General features: G+C 40.7%; 2 protein-coding genes across 4 annotated transcripts; one reads left to right on the top strand and one right to left on the bottom strand.

The window, feature by feature from the left end:
- Window positions 1-535: 535 nt before the first annotated feature.
- On the bottom strand, window positions 536-15,731 carry abcg4a (ATP-binding cassette, sub-family G (WHITE), member 4a). The gene is made up of 15 exons (XM_079566600.1): window positions 15,068-15,731; window positions 12,721-12,952; window positions 7,994-8,111; window positions 7,781-7,913; window positions 6,824-6,874; window positions 5,494-5,639; window positions 5,064-5,187; window positions 3,957-4,071; window positions 3,752-3,885; window positions 3,236-3,334; window positions 2,985-3,153; window positions 2,804-2,904; window positions 2,563-2,721; window positions 2,380-2,498; window positions 536-1,773 (listed from the first exon to the last, which is right to left on the bottom strand). The coding sequence occupies exons 2-15, from the start codon at window positions 12,941-12,943 to the stop codon at window positions 1,548-1,550; spliced, it is 1,917 nt and encodes a 638-aa protein (XP_079422726.1). The 5' UTR covers window positions 12,944-12,952; window positions 15,068-15,731; the 3' UTR covers window positions 536-1,547.
- Window positions 15,461-18,119, top strand: LOC306970602 (uncharacterized protein). Of its 3 annotated transcripts, none has more exons than XR_013793411.1 (4): window positions 15,461-15,586; window positions 16,806-16,947; window positions 17,788-17,915; window positions 18,052-18,119. XR_013793411.1 is itself a non-coding variant. In XM_079566601.1 (4 exons), the coding sequence occupies exons 1-4, from the start codon at window positions 16,649-16,651 to the stop codon at window positions 18,111-18,113; spliced, it is 423 nt and encodes a 140-aa protein (XP_079422727.1). In that variant the 5' UTR covers window positions 16,642-16,648; the 3' UTR covers window positions 18,114-18,119. The 3 variants fall into 3 exon arrangements, 1 of the variants encoding a protein (XP_079422727.1); XR_013793412.1 differs by having other exon boundaries at window positions 15,495-15,621; XM_079566601.1 differs by lacking the exon at window positions 15,461-15,586 and adding an exon at window positions 16,642-16,739.
- The last annotated feature ends 9 nt before the right edge of the window (window positions 18,120-18,128 follow it).

Here is an 18,128-nt window from a genome sequence, read left to right as displayed (position 1 = left end):
ATGTAATATTTCAGTTAGGTCATTCCTAAAGTGATCATGCAACATTCAGTTGCTGTTTTCTTATTATACTTTCAAGCAGCACTCGTCACATAGATATAGAAAAATAAAATTAAATAAAAATAAATATAAATAAATAAGCATACATTGAAAAGTGCAAATGTACATTTTCTTTACAGCATAACATATTCACTGTACAATCATTGATTATATACTCATATTTTATGCATTTAATATATATATATGTTACTAAGTAGCATAGTTTGAATAAGAAATATTTCATAGCAAGTCTAATAGAAATATTTGCATTGCCTTGTGACGGAGAGGCTCTGCAAAACACTGGCGACAGTGAATGTGTTTGTTTGTCTGACTGTCATTGTAAATCTGTAAATGTGAATATTAACTCTGTGTGTGTCTGTCTGTCTGTCTGTCTGTCTGTCTGTCTGTCTGTCTGTCTGTCTGTCTGTCTGTCTGTCTGTCTGTCTGTCTGTCTGTCTGTCTGTCTGTCTGTCTGTCTGTCTGTCTGTCTGTCTGTCTGTCTGTCTGTCTGTCTGTCTGTCTGTCTGTCTGTCTGTCTGTCTGTCTGTCTGTGTCAGCAGCATGTACAGCCAGTGTGTCCACAGAAACTGAATGTGCAAATAATAAGCTCTAAAACCAGGAAAAAGGGAAAGAAAAAAAGAAAAGATAATCTTTCTTCAAGAGGCACAAAAACTGCCTGGTCAGCATTTCAAGTATCTAGCATTGGTTTTAACGACACACAACTGTCAGACATCAGCAAAGCAGAGAACGAGAGAAAAGACAGGGGTTCCTAAGAGGACGAGGCAACTAATGAATCATACAGTGAGTGTAAACAAGCAGTTCAAGGTGCCATTCGAAATAACACCAACATCCCCTCCTTTGAACTATTGCACTTGACCAAAGTTTTTCCTGCTACACTTTCATATGCAGGAGCATTGTCTTCATTTGTCCTTTTTAACATGATTGATGGCTTTTCAAATACAGACCAAGGTAGTTACATTGTCCACTCATTGTCTGTATAAGACACACTGACACCATGTTAACAGCTATGGTGAAATGTCCTCTGGCAGTTTCAATGTGAAGCCTTTGCTTTGGATCCGACTGGAGAGCGAGAAGCCATGCCACACGCCTTTCTGGCATATGATGTTTGTTCCTTATGTAGTTTGAAGAGGCATGTCGAATCTATAAAATGCATGTGAATCCAAACGATATGGCTCAGCAGCATTCCAATAGAAATCTAGCTCTTACGTAGTGTGGCGATTTTAGTGCGGCCATCCCAATAATTTCACAATTTGAGAAGACATGCGTTGTTACAATGAGGGTTATTTATCACATTAAGTGTAGAGATGCATATTTCAGAAGGGTAAAGTGTGCTCATTGCTTCATGTTAGTCACTTTCCCTTTGTTAAAACTGATATGACAGAGTCTCGATGATTTGACGAACACAGTTGTCCACTGAAGACAGAGTTTGGGCTATGGAATACTTGCTTACACACGTCCAAATAAAATGAATGGGTGTCCTCATGTAGGTATTAGCGCTCGGACTTCACTTTGTAGCGCAGCACCAGGTATGTGGCCAGTCTGAGAATCAGGAAGAAGGCCCCCAGGACCATGAAGTCTACATAGAGCTTAGCGTCCTCCACATCCAGCAGCTGCAGCACCTCCTCGGGCTTCTGGAACTTACACACTATCCCGGGACACTCCAGGTCTGATCGGTTCATGCCATATATCGAGAGTATCACACCTTCAAATCCATACCTACAACATCATAATAATTTTTTTAAGCTTGTAATAGTGTTAGCAAAATTTACATTAACATGTACATTTTAGACTCAAATTGCACTGATTTACCAGTAAGAACATTCACATAAGCCCACAAAGAAGAAGAAGTGGAAAAAAGTACAGCACATGATGTTTTGGCTCTACTGTCTTATAAATAACTGTACAAGAGTGGTGGAGCAACCTAGTTCTTGAATATGTAATCATATAGAGCAGGGGTCACCAACGTGGTGCCCGCGGGCACCCAGGGGCCCTTTGGGGCATGTCCAATAGCCCTTGGGACTTTTCTAAAGTGTAAAACAATTCATTTTCTTGAATCTAATTCTTAAAATTACAGTTATTTCAGTTCTTGTGACTCAGTGCGAGTTTAAAATAAAGCTATTTTAATATAATATGGGGTCAATATCCTATAAGTGAACAGTGTACGTTTAAGTCTTTAGGATTTGTTTTTAACTGGTAGCCCTCGAACAACTTAATGCTCTTAAAGTAGCCCTCAGCTGAAATAAGGTTGGTGACCCCTGATATAGAGTATTATTTGTATTTTTTAATTCTGAGCAACACCAACAATGTGTGAAAAGGACCTACCTGACATATGATACGTAAGAGCTCCACTGCAGGTATTTGGGAATGGTGTCAAAATTGACAAAGAAACCAGAAAAAAGAAGGACTGGTATGGCTGTGACAGGTCCCACGAATGTTGCCACCTGAGAAACACATGTAAATTAAATGTGACTTCTGCTTTGACAGTCTTACATGTTTTACTTGTACCTGGAGAGAGGTGGACGCAGCACCGATCAGGAGCCCCAAGGACTGGGCCACTAGGGCTGTGGACGTGGACAAGGCCATAAAGAGAAGGTAACGCCCTGCCTCCGGAGGCTGCCCTGTCATCCAATACACTATACTACAGTACATGATCGGACACATCACCTGGAGAACAAAGGCATACTTTAAGTTTTCATTCTTACTGATTTAATTCATATTTTGTAATACACTTAGTTGTATCATTAACCTGAAATGGGATATCCGCCATGGTCTTGGCCAAGTAGTATGCTTTAAGGCTGTACCAGTAATTAAGATGTTCCCTCATAAATACAGACATCTCCAGAGGAACTGAAAAAAAAAACTGCAAAATGAATCTTCTTGTGCTACAACATAATGAACATGTAATAATTCAATTGCAGCTTTCTTACAGGTTAAGACGGTGGGCATCAGGGCAGCAAACATTAGGAACAGCATAGAAAAGAAGAGAAAGCCGGTGTTGTTGAACACTTTGCTGGCATCATTTCCAATTTTGAGATAGAGCAGTCCAATGAGCACTCCAATGAACAAGTGGGACATCACCCGAAGGTGGGTCAAAACCTGAACAACAAACACAATGCAATAAATCACTTTATCCATGATGTTATAGGATAGACAGTGAGACACAAGTATCACGCCTCACCGTGTCCCTGCATATGGTGATAAAGGTCCGTTTGAAGAGGATGCAAAACTGTGTGAAAGTACTAGTGGCAAAACTGTGTTTCTCCAAAGTCCCGGTCTCCTGTGAACGGCCAAAACACACATTTATAAAGGATTTACCTATAATTATTGTTTGTTGATAACTGCCTTTAAATGGGCTTGTCATTGTCTTGACACAAAAGCCTTTTTGCTTTGTTCTGTGATAACATTAGAAGCTAAATTTAAGCTATTTCATTTAATAGATTTATCAGAGATTATTCACTCACTCAGCGTCAAAATTGTGGCTCTGCTTTATAGATTACACAAACTAAGGAAGATCATAACTCAAAATTAGACACATGGCATTTGTTTACTACATCGGAAATACATTGTCACCCAGTAAATTGGAATATCCTTTTTAAAGCTGGATATTCATCTGAAAGCAATTCAAAAGTGTCACTAAACATTTATGAAGACGTTCAGCCACTGTAATATCTCTATAATAGCGGTGATAACTTACGCTGGGGACCTGGGAGTTGCAGGAAGGGTCATCTGTGGAGTTTTTCTTGCCTTCTTCAGAGCAGAGTCCGCCCTGAACAGCTTCAAACAGCACTGGGTTCAGATCTCCGTACTCCCCTGATGCTACCTCAATGACTGAAGGCAAGAGTGACATGTCAGAATGCAACCCACAATAGCAGTATGCCCATGGGGGCTGGTGCACTCACTGAAATCAGCTGGGTTGTGATATGTGGGGCAGTGGAGGCCAAGGTTCTTCAGATATGGGATGAGGTACGGGACGGTGCCTTTATAAATGCACTGACCCTGACTGAGGATGTACAACTAGAACAAACAACAACAAAAAGGGAAATCAATAAGGTTCACAACATAGTGCCCCTTGGGAACATTCAAATACAGCTGGGTTGAAATAAGGACCGAACAATACTACAATACTCTAGTGTAAGAAAAACTATACAGTACATATAAACAGAAGTACTTGAGCAAGTTTTTGAAGAAACTGTACTTATTAGAGTAGTTATATCATTATTATATCTTACTTCTACATGAGTAATATTATAATGAAGCATCTTTACTTTTACTTGAGTAAGAAGAAGTTACTTTTCGACCTTTGTGTCGCTTTTTCTTCAGAAATATATAACTTAATAGGTTTTTGTGTTATTTTCTTTGGACATATTAGGATTTTCACATCATTACAAGTTTTATTTCTTAGTTTTTGCCACAACTGAAACATAAACCAGACTTTTACACTCAAACAGTGACTCAGTATTCAAGTAACATTTTCTCCAAGTACTTTTTATGTATGAAAACAGAAGAGGACGAGTGCATCAATGGTCTGGGAAAAAGTGAAAAGGTAGACCAGTGCTCTTCAAAGACTGGGCTGAGTTTAGATTAAATTAGCTGAGACTGACTTGTAGAACAGTTTGTGCAAAGCAGCAAAAGCAGTCAAAAACGGCACTCGCGTCATGTAGCAAAAATAAAAGTCCTTTCTTCACAAATGGACCAGCCTGCGCGTCACAGGTGTGGAGATGTGAGTCTCAGCTAATTTATTCCATACTTTTTATGTATACTTGAATATTTATTTGGCCAAATTCATTTTTACGCTTACAATTAATTTTTACCATTAATTCAAGTTCTTTTTAGTTCTGGCTCAGTAAATGTTATCCAAAAAGGCACCAGTGCAGCTCTAAATCTATGAAGCATACTTTGATTAAAATGTCTCTAGTCCATTCTGAAGCCTATCAAACAGGACACTGTGCTGCAGCGTCTGAATGAGCCAAATTGCCATTAAGAGAATCCAGCACTTAAGCTTGTACCTTATCAAACAGCTCAAAGAGCTTGGCACTGGGCTGGTGGATGGTGCAGATGATTGTCCTTCCTCCCTGAGCCAGAGACTTCATGAGAGACACAACCTGAAAGCATGAAGCACTGTCCAGCCCACTGCACAAGAACAGAGATAGATGTTAAAACAAAACATAATTTTTAGTCAATTGTTTCCCGTTTATTCTGGTTTTAATCGTCAAATAGTCATCCGAAATTAGTCAATGATGATGATGATGGTGGTGATGATGATGATGATTCCTGACATTTTTATTAGTCAACAAAATATCCATATTTTTTGGTCATATGTTTCCTCCTTAATAATGACTTTGTGAATTTCGCAGTAAAAATATAATGCTGACAAAAACCATAACATAGAAGACATAATACACACTGGTTACAATATAAGTGCCAGTTGGGCAGTACCTGGTGGGCTCGTCAAAGAACATGACAGGGGGATTGTTGACCAGCTCCAGAGCGATGGCCAGGCGTTTACACTGTCCACCAGAGAGGGAGTTTGTGCGTGTCTGAGCACACTCCTGCAGACCCAGCGCAGTCAGGATCTCATCCACCTTACAAACACATAAATACAAACACATGAATACACTTGCTTGAGATTTACAGGCAATTTCTTATTCTTGGACAAATCAAGCTGAGTCACCGACCAAATGTTGCCAAAAAGTCGATCAAAAGTCAAAGGACTTACATTTACTCAATGCTCTTCAGAAACTATACTATACTTAAGAGTGGTGGTTCTCATGTAAAGCGCTTTGTGACTATATGTCTGTGAAAGGCGCTATATAAATAAAGATCTTCTTCTTCTTCTGGTTATAGTAGTTTTTACTTCTACTTGAGTTATGTATACCGGTATACGGAATTTTTTTAATCTATTTTTTTAATAGTTTTTTTGTGCGGGACAGTGCATGTTCATGAACATACATGGGTCTCATGCATGTAAACAAGCCACACCGGATTGTAGTCTTGGGCTAATTTCCATCCGTCGTCCCCCATGCGCACTCTCAAACACACTCACATTCATCCTGGCCTATTGTACATGTTTTTTGTGGTACAGGAAACCAGAGTACCCGGAGGAAACCTACGCAGACATGGGGAGAACATGCAAACTCCACACAGAAAGGCCCCGGCCAGGTGGGAATCGAACCTCGACCTTCTAGCTGTGAAGCACGAGCGCTAACCGTTGTGCTAATGAGTATACTCTTACTTCCTTTTTTGTTTATCTTGTAGCACATGTTGATTGTGATGTGTGTTTGTGCATGTGCTGTTTTTATTTGGATTGGGTCCGAACTGGCACTTCCTCTGCAAATAACACTGAAGTTGATTGGAATTCAAAAGTTTAAAAAAAGTTTTTAAAAAAGTAACTCTTCCCACTGTGAGTAAACCTTTAAGGGACAAAAGCTTTATGTCAACTTAGTGTAAAATGCAGTATATGTGTTTCATAAATCAGATTCTTCAGAATAATTTCTTTTTATACATTTGAATGGCATTTTCTTTGTATCAAGATTTTCAATGTATTTAATGTGTTCTTTCCAGTAAATATGTCGCTACTGAAACATAACTTCAGTAGTACTCTTTTACTGTAATATTTTAGATACTCTACCCACCTTTGGAAAAGGTTGCTCAGATTATGGGCCTTAGTATCACTTTAATACAATTGGCACAAGCAGAGCTGTTCTGTAACAGGCCAGCACCTACACTGATCTAATACATTTACAGTATCAAGTTGAAATACACTTACCAGTTCCTTTTTGACCTGCATGCTCTCGTTTAGTTTCAGATTGGCCGACACCTGCAAAAGACACAAAAAGACACCTCTTTGTATTGCTTCCATTTTTATCTGTGGCTGCTTCTGCAACATTATGAGTCCAAAGAATGAGGCCAGCTGACAACCTGAATGACAATGCCAGGATTCATCGGGCTCGGGTTGTAACAGAGTGGTTCAGGGAGCACGGCTGGCTAACTACTCAGAGACCAAGAGGCAAAATGCTCAACTTGATCCTTTCATAATTCAACAAAATGTTCTGCCTGGACGTAGTATTTCAGTGGTGTTCAATAATAGCAAACAAGGAGCTGCTGTACAAGTCCTGATAAAACAGGTAATGTACAAAGCTGGAGGTCTGGAGGAAAAAAGAAAAAAAGAAATAACATGCAAGGCCAATCTTCATCCAAAGAGATCAGAAACTTAAGAAGCACAGAAACTGTTGCCAGGCCATGATGTGCTGGTGACTCTTGTTTAACCTGAGTTGTGCTTTCCTTAAAGCTTGTTCTCTTGAACACCAAGAGAGAAACAGAGACAGGGGAGAGATACAGACTTTTACTCAAGGGAGTGGAAACTACAGTCGCATTCATAATGTTTTACATGTGTGGGAATATTTAACAAATCGTATCCAAAGAGCCACGTGTTTGCCACCACATGGAGAACCCTTACATAGTGGTCAGACTGTCCCATTATCAATGCAAGAGAAATGCGAGAAATGCAACACTGGATGGAAATAAATATTGTGACATTGTAAGAGCTTATCGAAACAATGCTACACTGACAATGAATGCAAGCCAAAAATCCAAGCTGAAGGCAATCCAGCAAAATATTAGAGTGTGTGACCTTTTTTGTTAGTGGCCAGGCAGTGAACCCTGAAAATTGACGAGTTTGAATATTTCTGTTATACTTATAGTTATACTTTAAACAAGCCCTCACCATCATGGCCTCGCGGGCGGTGAGGTGGGGGAGCAGCATGTCGTCCTGCATGATGTAGCAGGACATCTTCCTAAACGTCCTGAGGTCTCTGGGCCGACCATTCACCAGGATCCGACCCTTCATACCAGTCTCCCTTTAGCCACAAACAACAAGCCAAACGGATCAATAACTAATAAAAACTTCATATAAAGTAACTTGTGATTTATATCTTACCTGTATCCGGCTAGAATATTCATGAGCGTGGACTTTCCAGCTCCAGACGGGCCCATGATGCCAATGAGCTCTCTGCTGCTAAACCTTCCCGAAAGACATTTGAGAAGAGCCTTGTAACCTTAAAGACACAAAAAAGAGTCAACTTTTATAACATCACCTTGAATAGGTTTAAAACTAAGAATGCTTTTGGTCAATTGTAATTCAGATCACTGCTGCACCTTTATAACCTCTGGAGAATGAAAACAGCAAACCAAATATTAAACGACCTCTCCTTCATTTGTGCCTGTGTTTGGAGCCCAGTGAAATGCGCAGTGAAATTGAGTGCTGAGGTTTGAAAGGTCATGTGTACTGTAAAACAAAGCACAAATGTCTGAAATGTCTCTAAATGCTAAGGAAGTGCATCAAGGCATTAATAAGGAGGGAGAAAAAGTGTTCATTAAAGAGAATGGTCTGTAAAAGACTCGGGCGATAGTGGCGTCAGCAGGAAAAACCACAGCCATTATTCTCAGACAGAGGGTTTTAAATGGTCCAAAATTAGGAGAGCTTAACATCTCTCGTTTCCTTAAATCCAGTGGAGAGTGTAGACAACTGTCCGTTCATTTTTTATCATTTTAATTTCTTTGATTGCTAGGCCTGTCACGATCATTATCATATCGACTTATCGTTCGATATATTTTTGGGCTCTATATTTATCGTCTGTCAATTTATTAGCATTTCCCCCTATTCTTTCTTTGTAAAACTTTCTAATGGAAGCAAATTGAGTTACATTATATTTCATGTTTATTGCAGCTTGTGTGGTATTTTAGGATATGAGGATGCACTTTTGGAACAAAAGAGTTAACAGTATCAAGTATCGTCAATAATATTGTTTATCGCGATACATTCCTGCCTCAATATATCAAACTTCATATTCGTTATTGTGACAGGCCTAGATTTGCTGCAACACATCATTTTCATCTCTTCCGACAAGCTAAAATTTGAACATAAATTTGGTATATATTTTGCACATTACGCTTTTAGATGGAAGCTCAGTATTTATTAGGCTTAGGACAGGAAGGAAATAATGGAAATAGTCCTGTGCAACTGCAAGACAAGGATGATTTCCCTGCTAAACAAAGACATAGTTCTATCTCCATTGTAAGACATAGAGGAATTGTGGCTCATGGGGAAGAGCATTTACTCAGGGCCGAGTGTCATGGGCATTACAATCAACACAGTGAGACACTTTGGTCCACAATCTTCTCTCTCTAATAATTTGTGTCTTCGCGCAGCGCCCAGTCATACTCAGCATTACAAATGTATCGGTCCATCGCATTACATCAGAAGGTGCAGCCTGTGAAGCTGCCACCTGCACTTTCGAGGTCACGCAGGATAACACTTGTGTGGACTAAACCCCCTTCTCGGTCTCTGCTGCGTCACATGACAAATAGTGAGCGGTGTAAGAGGACGCGACCGCACACGGGTCGTTTCCATCCCACAGACTCATCTTCATTAGTCACGGTTTAGTCGCAGCCATCACTTCCAGCTCACACAACGATAACTGCATGTGATCTGCAATCTAAATGTTTAGCCGTGTCGCGCTCCGCTAAAGACATTACTCATTACCATTAAACTCAATATAAAAGAGCGTTTATACGAAGCAGGAAATATGTTTTCGAGCGTCCCAGGGCAAAGGATGTGTGATATTACGCAGACAGTGCACAGCGGTTTGCCCTCTACATACAGAGTGCCATTCACCTTCATTACCAAAACAATTACTGAGCAGATGATGATTAGTATCATATCAATTCAAAGCTGTTGACCTCTGGGGATGGTCAAATGCATTTAGAGGGAGAGGGGGATGTTGTATGTTGCACGTATGGATCATCTAAAATAAAAGATAAACTGGGATCGTCACTGCCCCAATTATCAAATACTCCTACAGATGTGGAAAAGGAGAAAATATTGCTACCTGGACAGAAATAAAAGAGTAAATATATAACCCTTTGCCAGCACTGATACACAATACACCTTTAGTGAATGCAAACATTTCTCTCAGCCAATTAGGACCCAGGAAAAGGAACTACTAAATATTATGACTAAAGCTTCACAAAATTTGAAGAGCCACAATCCAAATTTCTGAAAAAAAGTGGAGCAAATAATTAGAAAAATATCTTCTGATTATGGTAATTTGAATTCCCTTGATTATCTCTCACAGCATGCCACAGTTTAACAAAAGACTTAGAGCAGGGAGGAGCGAACAGGAATAAACAAACTCCTGGGTATACCTGGAGGGATGTGCGTGTCCACAGTGCCCTCTCTCCTTCCTCTGCCTCGTAGACAGTGTGTTACGCCCGTGCACTCCGCTGGGAATAACGTATCTACACATGAAAGCAGGACATGGTGTTTCAGCTTAAGAGAAAAGGAAATGGAGGCCCTCGCCTTCTCGATATGACAACAACAAACTGAAAACCTCACTTCTCTGAAGCCCTTGTGGTCAGGTTACACTAAGCAACGCATTAGATTCTCCGCTCTCATGTGAGATGACTTTAAACATGCACATCAAGGAGTTAAAAGCTTCCTCTTTCATTAGAGTTGGTAAATAAAATGACTGCAGTAGCATTAGCGTAAACAGTACCGGTCAAAAGTTTGGAAACGCCTTTTTTATGTTTTGTTTTTTCTTTTATTTCAAGACTATTTACTTTGTAGATTCTCACTCATCCATTTATGAAACATATGATTCTTCAAAATAGCCACCGTTTACTCTGATTACTGCTTGAAAACCATTACAGGAGGCTGCCTTATGAAGCTCATTGAGACACATTTTTGAGATATTTCCCCCTATTTTGTCTCCTACATAATCCCACACTTATTCATAGTTTAAATTCTTCAATGAGAATCATACAATAGAAATAGTGTTGAAAATAAAGAAAAAATGACTGTGTACTGTAGGCATTTAAATAATTAGGGAAAGAAAAAAAATATTGAACATAAGCTGTTATACTGTATGTTATGCATATATAGTATATATATATATACTGTATATCAGACACACAGGAGGCACAATTTACATATCACTTGCTTTTTCTCTCCATATATCTTTTGAAGTGCACTAATGTACAATTATACAGGATTATATTCGATCAGTCGGATGCTCAAGCAAAATTCCTTTTCTTGCATAGCTAAACATAATTTAAAAGGTGCATCCCTAGACGAAAGCTATCCATGAAAGCAAAACAACAGCAAAATGTCTGTTCCCTTGCCTGTGATTGGACACGAAAACAAAAATGCGAGACAAGCTTGTTATTAGGGGTTGTTAATAAGCTCCTCGGAGTCATGTATTAAATTGCACCACAAAGTTCGGGCGGCCTTGATGCTACGGCAAAGAAAAAAAAGCCCATCTCCCCATACAGTGAGCAGTAATTAGTAAAAGTCACGTATCTTGCCTCTCTCACACATCGATGCGTTGATGAGGAGACCGGTGCCCAGCGGAGACAAAACAAACAATAGCACACAAACAAGATTAGACTAAAACATGGAGCAGAGTTGGCAAACACACCAACGGATTTATTGACCCCTGCTCGTGCCTTGCTCCCTGTTGATCGGATTCCAATACGGCTCATTTAGATTCCATAGGGGGGCACATATTTTCTATAGGGGTAAAAAATATCCCGACAGCAGCTTATCATGAGGCAATTTCATCAACGGCATGAAGTGTCTGTATTTCATGAGTGGATCCATTGATTAAGCCTAAGGTCCCATATATAATCCGACAACACAGGAAAACGCTGTGTGGAACAGTGTGCCAACCTGCAAGTATAAATTATTTACTGTGTCTAAAGTCTGCTGAGCTCTGCAAAGCGCACGGCACACAGCTCCAACATAGTGGATATCTATAACAGGCCTGTGTGATACTTTGGCACGGGCTACACAACAACAGACAGGAAGAAACAATATTTATCTAAATGGCACATTGTATTTCTTGAAATCTCTGCACTACAGATATTGATCAGTCTGTGTGGGCCCATCCGTCTTGATAAGTATCGGAATTGTCTATGTGGCTTCAAGCCTTATTTCCTTGTGCTTTTTCGCTGTTGGGGTCGCCAGAGAAAGTGATCCATGCCTCTACGTCAAGCAGCTCCAAGCCATAAAGCATCCTTCAGTGCACTTCCTAGTCTAGACACTCAAAGTTTTAGGATTTTCAGCATTTTCCCAGAGACACAGTGACAGAATGGAGACTTTGTTATAATACACTGCCTTCATAATAAGGATGTTTTTAAAACTAGTTTTATGAATATACTGTACTTTGGTCAGGTCTGGTTTTCGTTTTAATCATTATTTTGCAGAGCATTTTAGTCAAACACGCCTGAGGTGTCCCAGCTTGCATAGTAAGTACATCAATGATCACCAATAGACAGAACGGGAGCCAAATCCCCCAAAACCCCCAGAGCTCCCACCTGGCCCATAGAAAGTCACTACGTGTGAAAAGTAGTTAAAATCTTGCTTTTGGCAATAAATAATGACGGATAATTAAAATTAAGGTTATTTTAAGTGCAAAATGTATGTATTCTATTGCATTAATATACAATATCATTCTTTAATTTCACAAGACCTGCTGGCCCCTGTAGTGTCGAGAAACATTTGAAACTAGGGCACATGCATATTGTGATCGATATGCATGTGCCTTAACGCAGCAGATGCAGAAGTAGTAAAAGTGTTGAGCTTTGGGTGCATGACGTGTGAAGTACCTCTCCGGCGGTACCAGGGGCCCTCGCGGATGGTGTACGACAGTTCGTTGAACTCCACGTTGACAGCAGAGCGGCGGGGCAGGTGTGAGAAACGCTGGGCCTCAGTGATGTGGTTCTCCACCTTCTTCAGGTGTATGATCAGAGGAGCCTCCGGAGGCGCTTGCAGTTTGGTCTCCTCCATCGGGATACTCACCGCGCCTGGCTCCAGGGTCCTTTCCGCCATCCTGAAAGGCTGCCAGGACAACATTTACAGTAGATACTTGAAGTCATAGTGTAGGATAAAATGCAGTTAATCATGTTTTAAAACACTTTTACCTGCCTATTCCACATCAAGATGATTTTTTAAAATCCATCCAAGTAAGAATAAAAGCAATTTCACAAATATAAGTGGAAAAAGTGGCATCAAGCATTTTAAGATTATATTAAGTTTAAGAAAAAGGAGTACTGACAACCGTGCCCGGCCACTAGCCCAAATAAATGAGATATATATAATACATGAGAACATTCACACAAAATGTTTCAGTGACCTTTGTGCATATAAAACTGGCTATACATAAATAATAGTCCTATTACTGGTCCACTATAGATGTTTAGTGGTAAAAGGATGTAACCCAATGCAGCACAATATTGATTTGATTGATCCAGTGATCTCCAGTTTGCGGCCTGTTAGCTTCACTTTAACAGCGTGTGTATGACGCTATGTGATGGTTTGGGGGATGACTTCAGAGACACCATGTTAAGAGCAGGGGCTGGCCTTGATGTGATTATGGCTCATTGGATGGACTGGATGCTTCAGTGAGTGAGGATCCGATTTCAGCCCTGCAGCAGGCCCATACTGCTGATTCAAATACATTTCCTCTCTAAGGCAGACAGGGGGATGTCTATGGAGTCTCTTATAGCATGTGTGCTGCTGACCCACCGGCTCTCTCATAACCTGACACATCAGGAATAGCTATTATTACAGCATAAACATGCAAAACATGCAAATGTGTTCTAAACTCAACAGCTGCCCACAGCACAACAAGAGAAACTATTATTTAAATATTTGTGCATGTGAAATTATTAGCACCTGTACAAGGTACAAGACACCAATTTCTCCAATTTGGTTTTTCACACAGTACCCTGCAATTCTGTCAATGGGAGGGTTTCTCCCATACAAGGTGGGAATCAATAGCATTTGTGCATTGGACATTGAATATATATTGAACAAAAGTATTTGTAAAATAACACAAGGCAATATTAGTTTATACTGAACTTTTCCATCATAAGGAGCTTCCAGTCAGAGTCTTCCTTGATCTAATCCAGTAAAATTGGGAGTGTCAGAAAGGTATTGGGTGTGAATCTATTGTGCTATTGGGCTCACTAATAGGACTAACAGTCTTATAGGTCAGTGGTTCCCAACCTTTTTTCCTTGAAGCCCTCCCTGCATGTGCTGCAGTAAGGCCGAGCCCCCCCCCCCCCGCCCCCCGCCAGTCCAAAACTGTGGCCCTCACGAAAATATCAAAACATAAGTGGCATAAGTGGCATTTATTTCAAAGAAATACACTGAAATTGGGAGGGTTTTCTGCAGTACTCCTTTCTCGGCCATATTTTGTTTTGTTTTTTCAGGTCATTTGCTCAAATAATGTTTCTTATGGCCTGGCCCTCTGACAAGACAAAGTTCTGGGCTTCTCCTTGCACTCTCAGGTGTCCCACAGTTTAGGAACCGCTGTCATGGGTTATTCTTATACAAACAAGTAATACATTTATGCTACCACTGAAAAAATGATTATAACACATTTTGTGTTTTGAATTTTGATCAAACTCACCATATGGTAAGATATGGGGGGAAAGGATAGAGGTCAAGGGTAGAGGTCCCCAAAGCTACAGCTTTTAAGCCCAGTAGATAATGTATTAAGATAGTGCATTGCAACAATCTTGACTAATTCTAGTTCAGTATGTCCAGTCCAGCTGCCACACAGTCTCATAGTACTCCCAGACACTGCTCTACTGTAAGAGTAATAGCTATGAACCCACGTGACCAGGAAGAAAATTGACCATCTCTGCTATTGATCATCCTGCCATTAGTGAATTTCCATTACCAGGCTGCATATAAGCGCCGGACAACCCTGGCCAGACTTTAATGGCCCCTGCTCAACTAAGGCCTCTATGTATGTGTCATGTGCGGTTCTTTGGACAGAACACATGATCACAACCAAGAGCTTAAAAAAGTCTAAATGGGGTCTTCCCAAACCAATGGTGCATTTTGTGACTGTTTGATTTACAATGGCCAACCTGTTCAGACACCCACCAAAACAGGATGAAGTATTGTGATGGGACACATGCCAACAATCAGGACGATACACACCTATTATTGTATGTTGAAAGGAGTCCAGAGGAGCAACAGTGCCCTGTCGATTCAGTCAGGCAAAACACTGCCACATTAGAATGTCCCGTCGAAACCAGAACAATATAAAGTCAGAAAAAACACACTTAATAAGATCTCTGGCGCTCTAGAGTCCACAGAAAACCGGTTAGCTGCGGGTTCCCAAATGTTCATCGATATGTCTCGCCCATCCTTACCATCCCGCATCCACTACAGCAACTCCCGAGATTGAAATCATGTCCGGCCTCAAACTAGGACTGCATCCCACCGCGAGAATCACCAGGGGGGGATCAGCGGCAACGATCTAATGTCATGTTTCCTTCTGTTGTCCTTCGTCAAACGCGTCCATCTCCCGTGCAATTCGCTTCGAGTGATATTAGCTCTCGGACTGACACATGTGCCGCGGAAACATAAACATCCTAACAGCGCTGCAGAGGCTTCACTCTCAGCATCAGCATCAGCAGCAGCAGCAGCAGCAGTAGCGATGGATCTGCCACTGTGGTGCGCTCACACACCGCTTCTTCTGCCTCTGTGTGGTACGCACGCCGGGCTGTGGATGCGGGGCGTTGCTGCGAGGATGCTACCAGGCAGAAAAATATCTGTTATGCTTCTGGACGCTTTCCCATGATGCACTTTTTTTTGTCTTGGGTCGGGGTAAAATACAAAAAAAAAAAAAAAAAAAGCCTATATCACAACGATTGCGATCTGTTTTGTGTTGTTTTGTGGATTGGCTCTAAAATACTTAATGCATTATAAGCCATATGATGCTGAAGGAGATGTGCCAATAGAGAAACGCTTGAATGCATAGACAGGGCGCAAAGTCTGCGCTTTGGCACCGCTCGTTGTAAACATTGAACGGGATTTTGGTAACGTTTAGTAACAACTGTCTCTTTAAAAGCCGCACCTGCGCAGCTGCCTGGTGCTGATGCTGCAGTGCCCGGGTTATTTTCGGTAAAACAGCCGGGGTTACTAGCGTTCAAACGGGCCCTCCGCGGCTTACATCACCCCTGAGAGGAAATCAAGACCATTTTTAGCCAATCCCACCTGCCTTTCTTAATCAGATCCGTTTGAAGTCACCCCTTAGAGCACCCACCAATCTCCTCGTGCACCTTCCCGAAGTGGTTGGACCATTTAGCAGAGTTTTAGATACTAGACAGGAGGACATAAAGAAATATTCGTTCACTGATGAATTAGCCTATGCAACACAAAGGATGTAAAGGAAAGATGTATGCAGTCTTTACCAATGTTTAATCAAGGAGGTACTTTTGAGCAGCACAAAAGAATAGCCATAAGATTTATGATATTTATGTTCTTTTCCATCTATAGGCTTATTTTTTGTTTGAGTAGGTTCACAAAAAAAGATAAGCCCCTATTAATCAACAAAAAGCTTTGTACTTGTACATACACTGCACAATACTAGAGTTGATTGAGAGGCTCTTGGCAATTGTGAGTTTCTGTGTCACATACATAATTCAACTTAAGCTTCAATGAATTGTTGATCTGGGGTGTATGACAAATGAGGCTTAGGTTATGTATAAATATACATGTACGCTTAACGCCGTCATGCAGTGGACACTAAACATGGCCTCACACACATCTTGGGTCATTGTGGGCTGCATTTTACTTCTTACACAGCGGATTCTTACTGACCAAGGTATGTGTAAAATTGGGACTTGGGTTTTCAGGGGTATAAATAATGTAAATTCAAAACATGTTGTAGGTCCAGAGGTGTTTCCCATCTCCTTGACTGTGGAGAATATTTACTCAAATGCAGTATCGGACACATACACTGCCCATGTTGCCGAGGGAGGTGTACTGCTCGGTGCTTTGCGGCGGCTACAAGAAACACAGCAGGACTTCAAGTAAGAACTCTCCCTTTTCTGCTTAATGGATAGGATGGAGAGGATTATTTATTGAAGCGCACACAGGAAAAAGCGATGGAACAAATTGTGTATTAATGAGACAATGAAACCATTTATAATCAATACAAAAAGGTGAACAAAAGTCAGACAATTTGAGACAGCTTGACAATTTTTGATACAGACGGGGGTGACGTTTCCTGACAAATCAGTCACGAGTTCTCACAAGGTTGCAAAGCGGCCGATGACACATAATAGTGCACAGGAGTCACCAGGCTGAGGTCCAAATTTAATTCAAAAATGAGTTCCCAGACAAACCGGTAGATGAATACACAAATGTATTTATTTTAAATCAAGACAGACAAAAAGGAACTCGGTTACCAATGTTAGGCCTGAAGGAGTAATTAGTATAATCACGAAATGTTAGCCTACAATATCAAGAAATGTCCAGCTATCTCTCAATTTGTTTATTTATCTACCTGAATGTCTAATACAAAAAGTTCTGTACATCATCACCTATTACGCTTAATGCTTCTTACTTGTGGTCCCTTTTCATTTATTTATGCACTGGTGAATTTGTAAGTGAATTGGCCTCTACTGTATATTAATACTAGAGTGAAAGAGTACCTTTCAGTGTCAATGCATCTGCCCTGTCCCTTGTCCTGGAGTTACCCCCTTGCCCTGTTGCCAGGTCCATAGTAGCTGGGGGAAGAAATTAAATTGCTGTTGATTATTGGTTCAAGACAGAAAATGAATAGGATCGGAGTCTTTTGAGGACAGTGTAAACATAGCCCTCGCTCTGTTTTGTGAATTGTTGACTAGTGACTAACTGCACATTCACAGGTTCACAGTGAAGGAGGATCCAGACTTCGGTTTGTTTCTGGAGAGTGTGAATGGATTGGCAGGGGACGAGAACAGTTACTGGGAGATCCTGGCAGAGCGCTCAGGAGTCCTCACGAGACTGGATATGGGTGAGTATGCTCTCTCTTGAGGCCAACCAACTGAGACTGCCTAATCACTTTTAATAAGGCAAGGGAATTGGTGTAGAGGAAATGTATTCTACTGAGAATCACTGTTATTGAAATAATACATTATTTGTGTTCTTAGGTATCGGGTGTTACAAACCTGAAACGTCTGAGCATATCATCCTGAGATTCAACAGTTTCTGAGAAAAACACAAAATA

The sequence above is a fragment of the Gobius niger genome (genome assembly GCF_951799975.1).
Source record: "Gobius niger genome assembly, chromosome: 11".
In the NCBI taxonomy this organism is placed as follows: domain Eukaryota; kingdom Metazoa; phylum Chordata; class Actinopteri; order Gobiiformes; family Gobiidae; genus Gobius; species Gobius niger.
The sequence above is the reverse complement of the archived record's forward strand: the minus strand, read 5'-3'. Positions and strand labels throughout refer to the sequence as shown.